Raw genomic sequence first — 14,238 nt, forward strand, 5'->3', positions numbered from 1 at the left:
AGTCAACCTATAGTTTAGGTAGCAGGTATCAAAACCAGTAACATATTCAAAAAGAAAACCTCTAGTTTCTTAATGTTGTCTACTCTGTTGCTATGTCTAGATTTGTGTGTGCAGCTGGCTAGCTGGAAGTAACAGCTGCCTTGATGAGGAGTGAAGGAACAGATTTTTTTTTCCTCCTACACAGCATCTATATATGACTTGTGCTTTGGTGTTGAGAAATGTTCACATTGGTTGTGTTTCCAGCCAGCTTTGTGCAGCACCTTAAAAAAACCATCATTCCCAATGTTCAGTCCTTGTTCTCAAAATCTCAGAGTTGCAGCTGATGTAGATGAGGAATTCCCAGTCTCGGGGTCTGTCACCAGGGTATATCCACTGCACTGCAGTTACTCAAACTCCTGGCTCTAGAGCTCATAACTTCACATAAACCCAGCAGGTTTCCAGCAGTAATGCGGGGATCTTCCACCCTCTTCCCTCGAATACTTTTTCAATTAACTCAAACCTGTCATAATCGAGGTGAAATACGATGCCATGAGCATGGGAGAGTAGTTATTTGCAGAATGTGATGGCAGGCTCTGCCTGTAATTATCTGACTGCAGGAATAAGTGGTAATCCTGTCATTAGGAAAGACCATCAACACATGCTCTTTGATCTGTCACGCACTGAGAGGTTCCCAAGTTTTAGTGTTTTTACCCCAGAATCATCTGAGCCAACTGCAATTACAGTGCAAGAGGAGAAAAGGGGCCCCATTTCCATCTGTGAGGCTTGGATCGACAGGATGAACTCTCCCTACAAACACTACACTGTAAATTGCAGAAGAGATTTGGAGCTGCTCCCTGGCTGGTTGTTGGCTGTTTCCCAAGCTCTAGCCTGGATATTTCTTTAAACCCTTCTCACTTTCCTGCAAGGCCCATCACTGTGAGATACAAAATACCTCTGTCTGCTTGTCCTGACTCTTGCAGGATTCGCTCAGAATAAAGAAGACAAATAATATGATCCACAAACAAGTGGCTTTCTCAAGAAACATGCAGCGGGTTTGCTGGTTTTATGGTGACAGCAATGTTTATGGAACTTAGTTGTTAAAATTGATTTTCTTTGTAGGAAATGAGTGCCCTGCTGTGACACCATTATTCTCAGTTCCAGCAGTTCACCAGTGTTCTTTATAAAAAACCCACAATTTATGTCGGTTCAAGACACTGTATAAGAATTTCAGGAAATGGGCTTCATCACAGAGGTTTCTCAGGGCAGGGACCCAATGCTGAGAGAGCTTCTGCTACCACACAGAGTCACTGGGATGCTTTCCAAACCAGAGGGGATACATGGGATCTGAGTCCTCTGAGGACACGAGGGCTGATGCAGCCAAGGGAACTAGCTGCTTTTCCTTGCCAGCTAGAATTTTTGGATATGAGATGAATGGCTGTATGTTCTATATGCTGGATCAGCAGTCTGCATTTTCATCCTCCTGATAAGCAGTAGAGCTTCCCAGGGAAAATTGAGAAAGCCCAAAATACTAAAAATGATTGAAATACCCTTGTTTCAGTGCATTGTGAGCTGTAGCTCATGCTTTGGCTGAACTATTTCCTTTCCTTCCTTCTTTGTACCAGACACTGATGCAGGCAGTTGGGTGAAACTGGGTGACCTGAAGGCCAGAGAGAACAAACTGCCTGGCTGAACTAAACCTCTGTTTCTGTGTGCAAGAGAAGAGCATTTAGACTCTGCCAAATGGCAGCAAATGTTGCTGAATGTTCCCGTTGAGGAGAGGAAAATGTGTGCAGCAGTGTCAGAGTGTCAGACTCATCCTGGTTTCTTATTTATCACTCACTTCAGATAGAGCTTTTGATTAGAGCTGTCCCCTGGCTTACTGAGAGGCACCTCGACTGGGACACATACTCCTGCCCCTGAAAAAAAGTTTGCTGAAAACAAAACTACAAATACCATTTCTGACTCCTCTTCAGCAGCTGACAGCTTGCTCAGTTGATGTGCTGCTATTGTAAATTGAACATAGATCTCTTTTTATAAGAAATAAGGGATTGTTTTTCAGTTCTTTTGTTGATTTGGCCACAGTGCTTATGAAATGGATGTTACAAAATAAAGGCCCTTGAAGGATATTCCCTACTGACAGCTGTGGGAGGTGACCTATGGTGTAGAGGACAGATCACAAGGCAGAAGAATTTAACAAGAATGATTAAACACTGGAAAAAAAATAACTGTGCAAAAAGACAGACATTTTCTTGTTTGATGTCTTCAACTCATGATCAGAAGCTGTTTTGGAAGAGGTGCTTTATTTGGATATGTGATCAGGCTCTGCTCAAGGAGATTTAAGTGAAATCTTCTTTTTCGTGATATGCCAGATGCAAAGCTGTGTTTTTGAACTAAAACCCATAGGAAATAAAAATAACATAAACTGTGATTTACAGCAAACCCTGTGCAAACCACATGTCCTTGGAGGGCTGAGGTCTAAGTGCTATCTTTAGTTTCTCTCTAACAAACAAACAAATTTAAAAATCCATCCAAATCTGTACGATTCCCTTTCTCCTGACTTCAGCCACGACACTCTAGAGTTAGCTGATTTGGGACAAGAAATCCTTCAATGAAGCAGAAAGAATTTATATATGGCCACTAAACATGGAAAAGTAAACATATCAAGTGCCTCAGGCAGTTCTGATTACACAGCTTATCTGTGCACAGCAGGTTCATGGAGCAGAAACTCTTAGTGACTACTCCATGGTGGACCTGGAGCTCTTGGCACCTGCTGTCTGTGCCACCGAGGGCTGAGTGTGAGAGCTGAAATAACCTTCCAGTGAGGTCCCCCTGGCTGGTGTGGCTCCCTTGTGGGGGAGCTCAGTGCTGCTCTTTCTGAACCCGTTCCTAGTGCTGGGGCATCGGTCATGCAATGACCTCTTCTCTGTCAGGGCTGTCAGGGGTCTCGGGCCTGGCATGTCCTGGGGACCACCATGAGCGAGGCCTTGAACAGAACTGCCATGGTCTCATGTCCTGGTGGGGGGAGCCTCTCAGAGTGGGTTTGTGTGGGGTATCTTTGTTTTCAAATGAAGAAAATAAGCAGGGCTCTAAGCAAGGGGGTGGAGCATTACTCCAGGCAAGGGGCTTGGGGTTATATGGCCGGGGAATGAACACTCTCCGTTGAGTGTCCCACAGCCCCGCTGGAGGAGGTGCCTATGCGTCATCAGAGCAGGTATGACTTGTCACAGCATGACACACTGCAAAATGCCATCAGATGAAGTTACAAGCAAAATGCCAGCGGTGTTAAAGAGCAGAGGGCACACGTCACTGGCTGGACACTCCACATGCAGGGCTGGGGGCTGGATTTCCAGCTGCCAGTGGGGTGAGCACCCGACAAGGGCGCCAATGCTCGTTAGGGCCTGTGCTGACACGGCGCACAGCTCCTTTCATCCTGCGACCCCAGAGAGTGCTGTGCTGGGCAAAATGGGAGCTGCCACCTTTAAACAAAGCATCTGTTTATTCTTGAAACAATTAGTGACGGCAGTTAGATCTTGAACTCGTTACTGAGCCTAAAACAATTATGATAAAAACAAGTTCCAGATGGGCTCAAAAGGAGTTGTTTTTGTCTTTACTGAATTAGAATGGATTCCATGTCTCCAAGTTCCTCTGGTATTTATGGACAGGAAACATGAATTACACACAATAATTTACAACAAACAAAAGAGATGAACACTGCAACAGCCCATTTATCTTTGCTCATGTGCCTTTTTGAGGTTTATGTGCTGTTTAACCCATGGGGAGAGATAATAGCTTTTTTCTTTGTTTTTTAACTCTCTGCTATTTTGGTTTGTATAAACCAAGACAGGAAGCTGTTGAGTTTCTGTTGCAGGGTTCGGTTTACCTGCAACTCCAGGCAAATGGTTGCATGTTCCTAAAAGTCACCCCAGAAATTGGGAAAACAAACCCAGAGGTAACAGGAGGGTCTAATACCGGTCTGTCACTGTGTACATGCAAAACTGTTCCCTTTCAGAAAATATATATATTTTTAAACTGAAGTCCAAATGAAACCACAGTGGTGAGGGTGCAACATACAGTATGTTTACAGTATGACAGGTTATTATCACTAGAAGCCTGCAGATGCAGAATGGGTAAATACTGTCTGGAAAAGAGCTGCCTCCGACACCATCACGTTTCAGTTCTTCCTGTGAATGACTTGTGCAGAGACTACAGTCAGGAATCCTTCTAATTAGTTCCCTGGGCAGCTCCAAGAACCGCAGACAGAAACCTTCTTTCAAAGCCCATAAAAAATGGACTGAAGTCTGGGCATCAGGCATATTTTTGTGGAAACTCTGAGTTTCTGGTGTCTTGGGTTTTGAAACCGATGCTTCACATTGACATGACTTGAACTGCTTCCAAAAGGAAGGACAACCCAGCAGATGACAGGCAGCAGTGGCACATCACTGCTGCTCAGACCTGTACTACATCTGCTTTGGGTCCATGACAGAACAGGGAGCATGACAGAACAAGGCAGGAGGAAATCAGCAAAGAAACTCCTGGGCAGTGTTTCTGTTCTGGCAGTACCTTCTTGCAGCTGAGACAAAAAATTTAGCTTTGTTTTTTCATTTTTTTTTATCAGATTCCGTGATTCTATAGAAGGCATCACTACAAAGGTGTGTAATGCAAACTCAAATATATGGCTGGACTGATGAGAACTTGTGAAAGGACATAATTCAAAAAACCCATAAAATGTGACACAGACTGTAATAAAGACTAAAGCTGCCCTGGGCGTACTGTAGTGCATGAAGTCAGCTTGGCTGAGCTCCAACGGGAGTGAGATCATGGGCAGAAAGCAGCCTGGGAACCAGGGGTGACACTGGGATTTGTTTGGCCTCTTCCAGTGGGAGCTGGTGAGCTTCCCAATGCACTTCATCACTTCTCCCCCTTCCCCCACGAATCTTAGAAAAGAGGCCTTAAGTAGAAGCCTGGACAAGTAGAGTTCTCCAGTTTTGGCTGGCAAACAAGGGAAAAGAAGAAAATTGAAAAACTTATGCCTTTTTTTTAGATTTTATGCAGTGTCTGTTTTGCACATAGTCCTCTCAGTGAATAAGTGGGATTGTTCATCTGGATTCTCATCTCTGGGGAGCTAGTGAGACTGAGCTCTAGGATGAAGGCCTTCCAGCAGAGAGGCTCCCAGTATTCATCTCCAGCCTTGATTCAATCAAGGGGCAGGAATTCTAGTGCTTGAATTCAGCTTCTGTCTGGCATCCCCACTCAGTGAGCACAGACAGGAAACCTCTAATTACCCACCCAAAGGAGCAGGATATTTATTCATGTATTTAATTCATTATTCATTTATTAACTCTCAGTTCTTCAACTCCATTGCCCATCCTGCTGGGGCTGGGAGTTCTGTGGCATGCTGGAGGGCTGAGCTGCAGCAGCAGGGCATTTGGGCTGAAAGAGCCACATGAATATAGGCAGGCCTTTGCAGAGCTCCTGGCCCAATGAGTTTCCCTGAAAGCTCAGCTCTCCTCACCTCTTCAGAGCTGTCACATCCATCCCAGCTCCCACCAAAAGCCTGTTAACAACACAGCCAAGCTTATTGACACTGCTGCAGTTCACGTTCCATGTTCCCCCACGCTCAACTCCATTCCCAGGATCCCTATAACACAGCTCTGACCTGAAGGAGTTTCTCCTTTTCCCCAGCACAGCGACACAGAGGTGGCTCTCAGCACCACAGTGCCTGGGGCGTTCAGGAACCCAGTCCCTGGTCTCACAGGCGCCCACGGGACTCTGTCTTCTTCCCTCTCTCCCCCATGTTGCTTTAACCCCATGTCCTGTCATCTTCCAGCTGGGTTTTGTTCTTCATCAAAGGGCAGTCAGGGCGGAGGTGGTGGAAGACACAAAGACTCCCTCCCCCGCCAGTAATTTCATTTCCCATTTAAACTGAGGGTTTAAAGGGAAATCTCAGGGCTCATTAAGGCTCTGATGACAGCTTAACCCTCTCCTGCACAAACCCAACACGAGGCTCACTCCTTGTCTGAAACGAGGGTGGCTGTAACATTAGACCCGGGTCCTGAGCAGTGCAGGCAGCTCTGGAAAGGACAAGCAGCACGAGTGGAGGATGTCAGGTTGCTGTCGTGTGTCGTGTCCTACAGGTGGCAGACGCTCCGCTCTCTCTTGAGGGATGAATCCAAGTGCTGCTGCCGCTCCACCGAAAAACAGGAGCATCTGCTGGGACCACGCGTCCCTTGTGGTCTCAGCGACCTCGTGCGACCTTGACAGGCCGGGGCGATCTCGGGGAAGCGCCTCACTGCTCCCTCCAGGAACCAGGAGAGGTTTTGGCAGGAATTGCTGACAACCCAAATCCCTTTGTGTCTTAGTGATGACAGGACTCTCCTGATGAGCGAAGCAGCCGGCACCGCCGCCCCTTCTCCCGGCCCGGCTCCCGCAGCGGGTCCCTCTCCCTCCAAACACCCGGGTGTGCGGGAACAACACGCTGGCAGCCCCGGGCTCTCGGGGGGCTGCCGCGGGGGCCGGAGTTGAGCCGGGGTAGGAACTGGGCGGAGGCACCTCCGGGCAGGTCCCTGTGCCGGGACCCGGCGGCTCAGCCCGGGCACTGCCCCACGAGCGCAGCCTCACGAGCCCACCCAGGTCCCGGTGCTTCTCCCTTCTCTGCCGCTGACGGCCCGTCCTCAGGACGCCCCCAACCCGCCTTTCATTCGGCCGCCGCCGCCATCGGCGTTGGGGGGCGGTGCACGGGGGCGCGTCCCACCCCCGGGGGCGGCGCACGGGGCCGGTCCCTCAGGCGGGTCCGTCCCTCAGGCGGGTCCCTCCCCCCCCGGCCCGTTCCGTCCGCGGCGGGTCCGCTCGCGGTTGGCGGCGCGCGCGGGCCGGGGCCATGAGGCGCGCTCCCATTGGCCGGGGCGCGCAGCCTGTCGCACGGGGATTGGCCGGGCGCGCCCCGTGGGGGGCGGGGCGTGGGGGGCGTTAAAGGCGCCGCGTCCCCGCGCTGGAGCGGCGCGGCCATGGCGTACCAGGGCTTCGCGCAGGAGTACCTGGGCATGCCCGCCGTGACCCGCGCGTACACCACCGCCTGCGTGCTCACCACCGCCGCCGTGGTGAGCGGGGACCCCGCCGGGGGGCAGGGCGTGGAGGGTTTGGGGGGGAAGCCGGGGGCTGGCTGAGGGCGGCGGGTGATGGCAGCTGCTCTGCCTGTCTCCCACAGCAGCTGGAGTTCATCACCCCCTTCCAGCTGTACTTCAACCCCGACCTCATCTTCAGGAAGTTCCAGGTGAGGCCCTGCCTAGGATTTGGGGCCCTCGTGCCCCTTCCCGGCGAGGGGTGGATGTGACAGGCCGGGCCGTGCGTGTCCCGCTCCCCAGGGTGGACGGGGAGTGCTGTGTCATCCCAAGGGGCTCCTTTCCCACTGCTCCAGCCTTCCCTGACCAGTGTGGGCTGGGTCACCAGCACAGTGTCCCTTCTTGTCACAGGCACCTGGATGGAGACAACTCCTGCCAGCCTTTCCCTGCCACACACCGTCTTGACATTTCCTTTTTTCCTTTACTCAAAGCCCGTCTCCCCCTTCTCTGTGACACTGAGATGTGTGGGAGCTGCTGTCAGGCTGGGTAGAGGGGCATGAACAGTGATTTACTTTGGCCCTGGGTGCTGAATTGTAGTTGTTCATCCTTTCCAGAAAAGTAGAGAAATCTTCTTTCCCACACCTGAGAAGGGGAGATGCTCTGATGTGAGCAGTGAAGGGAGGTCCCACACGAGGGTGGGTTGGAGCTGTCTGGTGTCCTGGGGTGGTTTTGAGTGGACAGGTGCATGACTGGGCATCCTCCCTGGATAGGGCAATGGGCTGCTCTACATGTGACAGGGAGAGACCTCTCTGTCCACCTCCTTTTCTCTGTCCTCTCTCTTTTTCAGATATGGAGGCTGATCACCAACTTCCTCTTTTTTGGGCCCCTGGGATTCAGTTTCTTTTTCAACATGATATTTCTGTATCCTTTGGTCTCAGTGAAGCTCTCTGCTCCCATTTTGGCTTAGATGCAATTCCCTCCCATCCATCTTCCTCCCCAGGCTGACTTGCCTTGGCAGCAGTTTGGGGCTGTTGGTTCTTCCCTTGGCTCTTTTGGTCTGAATTGAAGCCATTCCCCTGACAACTGTGCCCCCCTCCTGCCCCTCCATCTCTGCTTGCTGTCGGGCAGCCCTTACTAAAAGGCTGAGGGAGCTGGCAGTGCTGCTGTGGCTCGTGCTGGAGAGCAGTGCCCGTTCCTGGGGTGAGCTCTGGCTGGAGCACAGCAGGTGCTTCTTTCTTTCTCTGGGATCAGTGGTATGAGGTGAAGCTTGCACTGTTCTGCTTGGGGGCTTGGACACCTGGCTGACAGCTTCCTGGGATGAAATACCTCGCAGTGGCTTATTCCCCCGAAAGTCACGCTGTGGGGACACAGGGTGGCCAGCTGTTAATTTCCTATACTGCAACCCCTCCCTTCTCTCCTGCTCCCAGCTACAGGTACTGCCGCATGCTCGAAGAAGGCTCCTTCCGTGGAAGGACGGCTGACTTTGTCTTCATGTTCCTCTTTGGAGGGTTTCTCATGACAGTATCCTTTGGAGTTGGTTGAGGCTCTTTGGTGTCTTCTGAGATGCTGTTGGTAGCGTAGGGCCTGTCTGCTACCTCTCTACATCTGTTGTGTTGTGTGGAGCAGGTACCTGCCTGCTGAGCAGCACAGCTGGTTTGTGAACCTTCTTGGTGCCGTGGGGCAGAGGGCCCTGTTGTGCCCCAGGCCTACCAGGCTTATGCCCTGTGGTATGGGAGAGCTGAGCATGTGGTAGAGGTGCAGCTTCTTGCTGTATGGCACAGCTTGTGCTCCTCGTCTTGCCCAGCCTTGTCTTGGCCTGTGCCTCACCCAGTGTGCTGAGAGCAGAAGCAAAATACAGGGAAAGCTGCCCTTGATTGTGTTGGTGTCTGCAGAAGTGCTGATGCACCTGGCAAGGGGCTGGGCTGCCTCATCCCCAAAGAGGACATGTGGCAGTGTGCTGGGGAAGCTCAGCCTGAAAGGAGGCCATGTTATGCTCTGAGAACCTGTCCAGCTGTGACAGGGCCACTGTCTGAGCTCTGGTGAGTGGAGCACAGCTACAATTGCATGAGGTCTGCTCAGGAAAGTGAGTGCAGCTGAAGGCAAGAACACAGGGCCATGAGGACAAGGAGTGGGATGTCCCCATACCATTGTCAGCACATCAGGCAGCATGAGCCCAGCACTCTGTCCCTGCGACCTGTCAGTGGCTGGAGACATCATCACGCATCTTAAGAAGTAATTTTCATGACAGAGTAGTCTGCTAGGGAGAAATATCTCCCTCCCAAGCATAAACCTTTTCTGAATGTCTTCTGCTGTCTTATGCAGATGGCTCAGAGCAGTGCTGTACTCACAGAGCTCTGTGTGAAGATCTGTGAGCTCTCATGACTCTCGGCCACCCTTGGGCGTTTGGCCAGTCAGTCTCCAGGTGCCTGCAGCACCCACGTGCTTGGCCATAGGTGAATTTGGAGTCCAACTACAACAAGGGCAGGGGAACTTTTTGCCTCTGTCTGTCTCCTTGTGTTCTGGAGAAGAGGACTGCAAATTGCAAGAGACATCTCACTGCTGAAATTCTTCTGTAGAAGGCAGATACTGGATGCAAGCTAGTTGTTAATATGTGCCAGTGTCTCAAGTGCTGTAAGGCTGTGAAGACCTTTCTTTGAAGGCCATTTTGATGTTCACTTTGTAAAGGTGACTACATGAGCTCCCTGGTCTCCAGTGCTTGTAGACATCAGTTTAAGGAGTGAGCAATCTGTACATGCTATTCCAGAGTGTCTTGTTCACAGTGGCAGGGAGGGACATATGTGCAGGGAGGGTGGTGGTCAGTACATCTCAGGCAGCCCAGGAAAGGTTTGGTGGCATGGGCAGTGATCAGTTGCCTCAGTTTGGGTTTCCTAGTCACAGGGCACCCTGTGCTTCCCTGGAGGTGGTGCACAGGGCAGGTAGGTTTATCCTTGACTCCGTAGTTCCCAGCTATTTGGACTCTTTGCCAGCCTGTTTTTCCTGGGCCAGGCTTTCACCATCATGCTGGTGTACGTGTGGAGTCGCAGGAATCCTTATATCCGCATGAACTTCTTTGGGCTTCTTAACTTCCAGGCCCCCTTCCTGCCCTGGGTCCTGATGGGATTCTCTCTGCTCCTGGGCAACTCCATCATCATTGACTTGTTGGGTAAGTCAAAGCTGGTGTGTGCTGGGAACAAGGGCACTTTGCAGCCACAGTGCTCTGTTCTCATAGGTGCTACTGGGGCACTGGCACCTTCTCTGGGTTTCACATTACTGAAGATAGTGGGTTTCCTAAAGTGAGCTCACTAGGGTTGCTGGGTGGCTCTTGCTTGTGACCTGCTTTTTGGTGTGTCTTCCCCAGAGGCAGAAGTTGGGTGAGCTCTGCCTGGCACTCCTGCTGTGTCTGGTCTCCTGGGTGTCTGGTGCTGCCTTCAGGCTGATGGGCTCCCTGCCTGCTTCTGTGCTGATCATAGCAAACTGCAGCACCACGGCTCTGGTGTGAGCTGGGCCTGGGTACACAGCTGAGGGATTCCCAGAGCTTTATTCTGCTTAAGCTCCTAGCAGCTCTGGTTCAGCTGGCACAGGAGTCACAGCTGTGCCTGACCTTGGTGGCTTCTCTCCCCAGGGATTGCAGTGGGTCACATCTATTATTTCTTGGAAGATGTTTTCCCCAACCAGCCTGGAGGAAAGAAGTTGCTGTTAACCCCTGGCTTTCTGTAAGTAAAGTTGGTTCTTTCTGGGCTTTGCTGTGTTGCTTCTCAACCTGGGTCACTTCCATAGCAAACTGTGGTCTGTGACCATGTGGGGTGACCACAGGACACAACTGCATGCTGACAGCACCTCAGCTCCACAGTTCATGCCTCTGCTGCATTATTTGCATGTTATATACATGTGTACACAGGGCCCATACAGCAGTTGCTGATACCTTCAGCTTTGCTAGTAGAACTGTTCTTACTGCTTGTGGAAAAGCTAGATGCAGGTAGGATTTTTTTTCTGATGTATTTTTGTAGTTTAGGAAAGCAAAATATGTTCTGCCTCATGCACTGAGGATCAAATCTGACCTAGAGATCAAGGAAGGAGAGGTACTGTCATCGTTGCAAAAGAACAGTTGGTGGTGGCACAATAGGCTGGTGGCTGTGGCTCACAGCCAAACCACCTGGAGGGCCAGGGTGTTCCTAGAAGGGCTGGGGGGTGTATCATCCTCAGCCCACTTTCCTAACCTGCCTGCTTGGTGGGATGGGCATGTCCCTTGCCAGGAAGATGGTATTTGACACACCTGAAGAGGATCCCAACTATAACCCTCTGCCTGAGGATCATCCAGACCACCAACCCAGAGGCCAAGACCAGAACGAGCAGCATCCACAGTAACACAGGGGACTTCTTCATGTGGCCAGATTCCTCTCTTCCGGCTGGACTGATGCTGCGGCCCAGAGATCCCACTGGAATAACATCAGTTGCCATTCCGACGTGTAACGTGTCACTGTCTGTCTGGGTAACCCATCCTCCCCTTGTACCGAGCGGATCCACAGAGCTTTGCACGTGAGAACTGATGAATACTAAGAGGTGTTCTAGGGACAGGGACTGAAGCTGTGACAGCTCCTCAGTTACTCAGTGGGGAATAAGTATCAAATGGGGTGTTAAACCAATTACTCCTTCTCTTTCTGTTAATGACTTGCTGTGTGCCAGGTCACTCTTGCCCTCTGTACAAAGACTAATGCACCTGGCCCTCACTGTTGTGAGACCTCTTTGTGGGCTTTCAATGAAGTAATACTGTACCATGGTAGAATGCAGCTCAGCCTCTTCCTCTCCTTTACCCCACTCCTTTTTTGGTGGTTGTTTCCAAAGAGTCTTTACATTAAAGTCTTTATTTTTCGGCTGTGAGTCCATTTCTGCCGGGGGCAGAGGCAGCAATCCATCAGGAATTTCCTCAGAACTGCCAGGTTGCTTGGGCTTTTCTTTTCTGGTGGGCAAAGCAAGGTTCAGTCTAGCTGGAAGATGTCCTTCCCCTCTGCTGTCAACTGGGCTGCAGAGGATGACAAGGGGTGTGGGGGGTGTCTAATGGGAGAAAGGGGTCCCTGGGAAAGGACAGGGGACTGAGCTGGACACTTGATCCAGGCAGTGACTGAAAGCAGCATTTGACACTGGTAATAAAGACTCTCTGCACCTGCAGTGTAATTCCACTGTTGTTGAATTTTTTAGTTCTGAGACTTAAACATCTGAGTTTCAGGGGAAAACTAAACAAACTAGTCCCTACCCTGACAGCTGTGCTAAATGGATTTGACCATTCTTGCTAATGCAGTGCACACTGTGCTTGTACCAGACCTCAAAGCCTTTGGAGTAAATCTGCAAATGTATCTTGGTAACGTTGCTTCTGCTTGGACAAACTTGCCAACCACCACCAAACTATGAGGAGAAGTATGAGTACCCAGCATCCAATTAAGAATTACGTGGGAACCTTGTGGCAAAGGAATATTGAACCACACCTCCCACACTCTCCTCCTCTGTGACTTTCCTGTGAAAACAGTATTTCATATCAAAAATAAGATGTCATTTGAACAAGCCCTTCTGCTGCACTTGTGTTTCCCTCTCAGAAGAGGCTGAATGACTCAGACAGGTGATTGTTCCAGAAGACAGAGTGGTGCTAAGGGCTAAGCAGTGTCAGACTCAACAAGTACTTGCTGTGTACCTTGCTCACGACCTAATGACACAGAGCTGGTGCCTCAGTCCCTGGAAAGTCTGTCTTTGCAGTCTGCAGAAATGCAAAAGCTGGGCTATGCTTTTAGCTGGGAGTTGTGACTGTAGAGCAAAAAAGCTGCTCCTGGCTGTTCCCCAATGGTCCTAATAATACATGGAGAAAGCTGGCTGAAGTTCCCATCTTTCTGGGAATTGGTCCCCTGGACTGTCCTGCCTTGCCCCTGGCTGCTTGGAGGGACAATTCCTACAGCCTCTGTGGGACTGGAGAAGCAGAGGGAGATGCTGAAGTCCTTGTGTGCCCATACCTTGTTGTGAACTTTAGGATTAGGTAACCACAAGCTTCACAGCAATCAAAAAAACTGCATCAGAGATCCTAGTTTAAGGCTACAGCAGTTTCACACTTGTTTTATTCAAATGCACTAAAGAGGCTGCTGGCAGAAGTCCTTGGTCATTTAACAAAGGGAGGCTGAACTGTTCTCAGGCTGACTTCAAGTTTGTATGTCCATGAAACAAAATGTGTGCCATAAGGGAGGCTGAGATGCACCAGGAGTTCCACATTTTCTCTTACTTGCTTAAATAACCTTTCCACCTCTCGAATAAAGAGTAATGAATAGAGTACCACTCTGGCACGGGAGCCTAGGATAAGACTGAATAATATTATTCCTAAATTGCAAGTTTTTGGTTTCTGCAGACTAACATCTGGAAAAAGTTGCCTCCCACCCAGGAATCAGAACTGGCTCTGTTATTACTCAAGTCTAAAAATGATAAATTAAGGCCAAAAAGTGTTTTTTCACTGTGCTAGCAGTGTGGGTGGATCAGCAAGGATCATAAAACCTATGGCTTTATCATAAAGGCCTGAGCATAACTGTCAGGCTGCCAGCAAAATCTGCCCTGCTTGCAGCACTCATCAGTTCTGGCAGTGAATGATAGGAACTCCAAAGAGCAGGTGCACCTTAATAGCCAGATAGATTCCAATTCCTTTTAAGCAAACTTGGATTTTTTTTTTTTTAATCTCACTTCAATGGATCTTGTTTTTAAACTCCCCAGGGAAAGACAGGTTGTTTCTAGGTATGCAAAATCCTGACACTGCAGTGCTAAGGGTGTTCAAGACACCCACTTTGCTCTGGGTGCTCTGTGTGCTGCAACTGGCAGTGACATGTGCTGACAGTGACCACAGCAAAGCCCCTGGCTGCAGAGAAGCTGCAGTCTCAGTGACTGCAGGTTTCACCTGCTCTACCAGTTCAGAGACTTTGATGTTTTTCAGATGCAATCTTTACAGAAAACAGGGTTCACCCCACACCAGGTGACAGAAAGGACCGTTAAAGTCTGTGATTTCAGTTAAACTGTTCTGCCTTGTCAAGTAAACCAGCTGAACACCTCACTGAGTTCATTACAGACTGTGCCAAGTGTGGTAGCAGACCAATCCTTTAGAGAGTTTGTTTGCTGCTTCTAGTTTTAAGTCTCCTTCTCGCTTTCTCCTGCAGCAAAAGGTCTTGGGCTGTTTTACCTG

At 50.0% G+C, this 14,238-nt stretch overlaps 1 protein-coding gene across 3 annotated transcripts; it reads left to right on the top strand.

Moving 5' to 3' along the window:
* The first annotated feature begins 6,939 nt into the window (after positions 1–6,939).
* DERL3 (derlin 3) lies at positions 6,940–12,293 on the top strand. Of its 3 annotated transcripts, none has more exons than XM_027661605.1 (7): positions 6,940–7,076; positions 7,184–7,249; positions 7,885–7,958; positions 8,465–8,558; positions 10,005–10,200; positions 10,660–10,750; positions 11,291–12,209. In XM_027661605.1, exons 1-7 carry the CDS (start codon positions 6,984–6,986, stop codon positions 11,400–11,402), a joined length of 726 nt encoding a protein of 241 aa, XP_027517406.1. In that variant the 5' UTR covers positions 6,940–6,983; the 3' UTR covers positions 11,403–12,209. The 3 variants fall into 3 exon arrangements, with proteins under 3 accessions (XP_027517406.1, XP_027517408.1, XP_027517409.1); XM_027661607.1 differs by having other exon boundaries at positions 6,942–7,076; positions 7,187–7,249; positions 11,291–12,293; XM_027661608.1 differs by lacking the exon at positions 7,184–7,249 and having other exon boundaries at positions 6,944–7,076; positions 11,291–12,293.
* Positions 12,294–14,238: the final 1,945 nt, after the last annotated feature.

The sequence above is a fragment of the Corapipo altera genome, unplaced genomic scaffold (assembly GCF_003945725.1).
Source record: "Corapipo altera isolate COAL_440 unplaced genomic scaffold, ASM394572v1 150, whole genome shotgun sequence".
Classification (NCBI taxonomy): Eukaryota; Metazoa; Chordata; class Aves; order Passeriformes; family Pipridae; genus Corapipo; species Corapipo altera.

Coding starts and splice junctions, on each gene's coding strand:
- DERL3 (XM_027661605.1), top strand. CDS start 6,984: ATGGCGTACCAGGGCTTCGCGCAGGAGTACCTGGGCATGCCCGCCGTG. Junction 7,077..7,183: donor TGCTCACCACCGCCGCCGTG/GTGAGCGGGGAC, acceptor TGTCTCCCACAG/CAGCTGGAGTTCATCACCCC. Junction 7,959..8,464: donor TTTTTCAACATGATATTTCT/GTATCCTTTGGT, acceptor TCCTGCTCCCAG/CTACAGGTACTGCCGCATGC.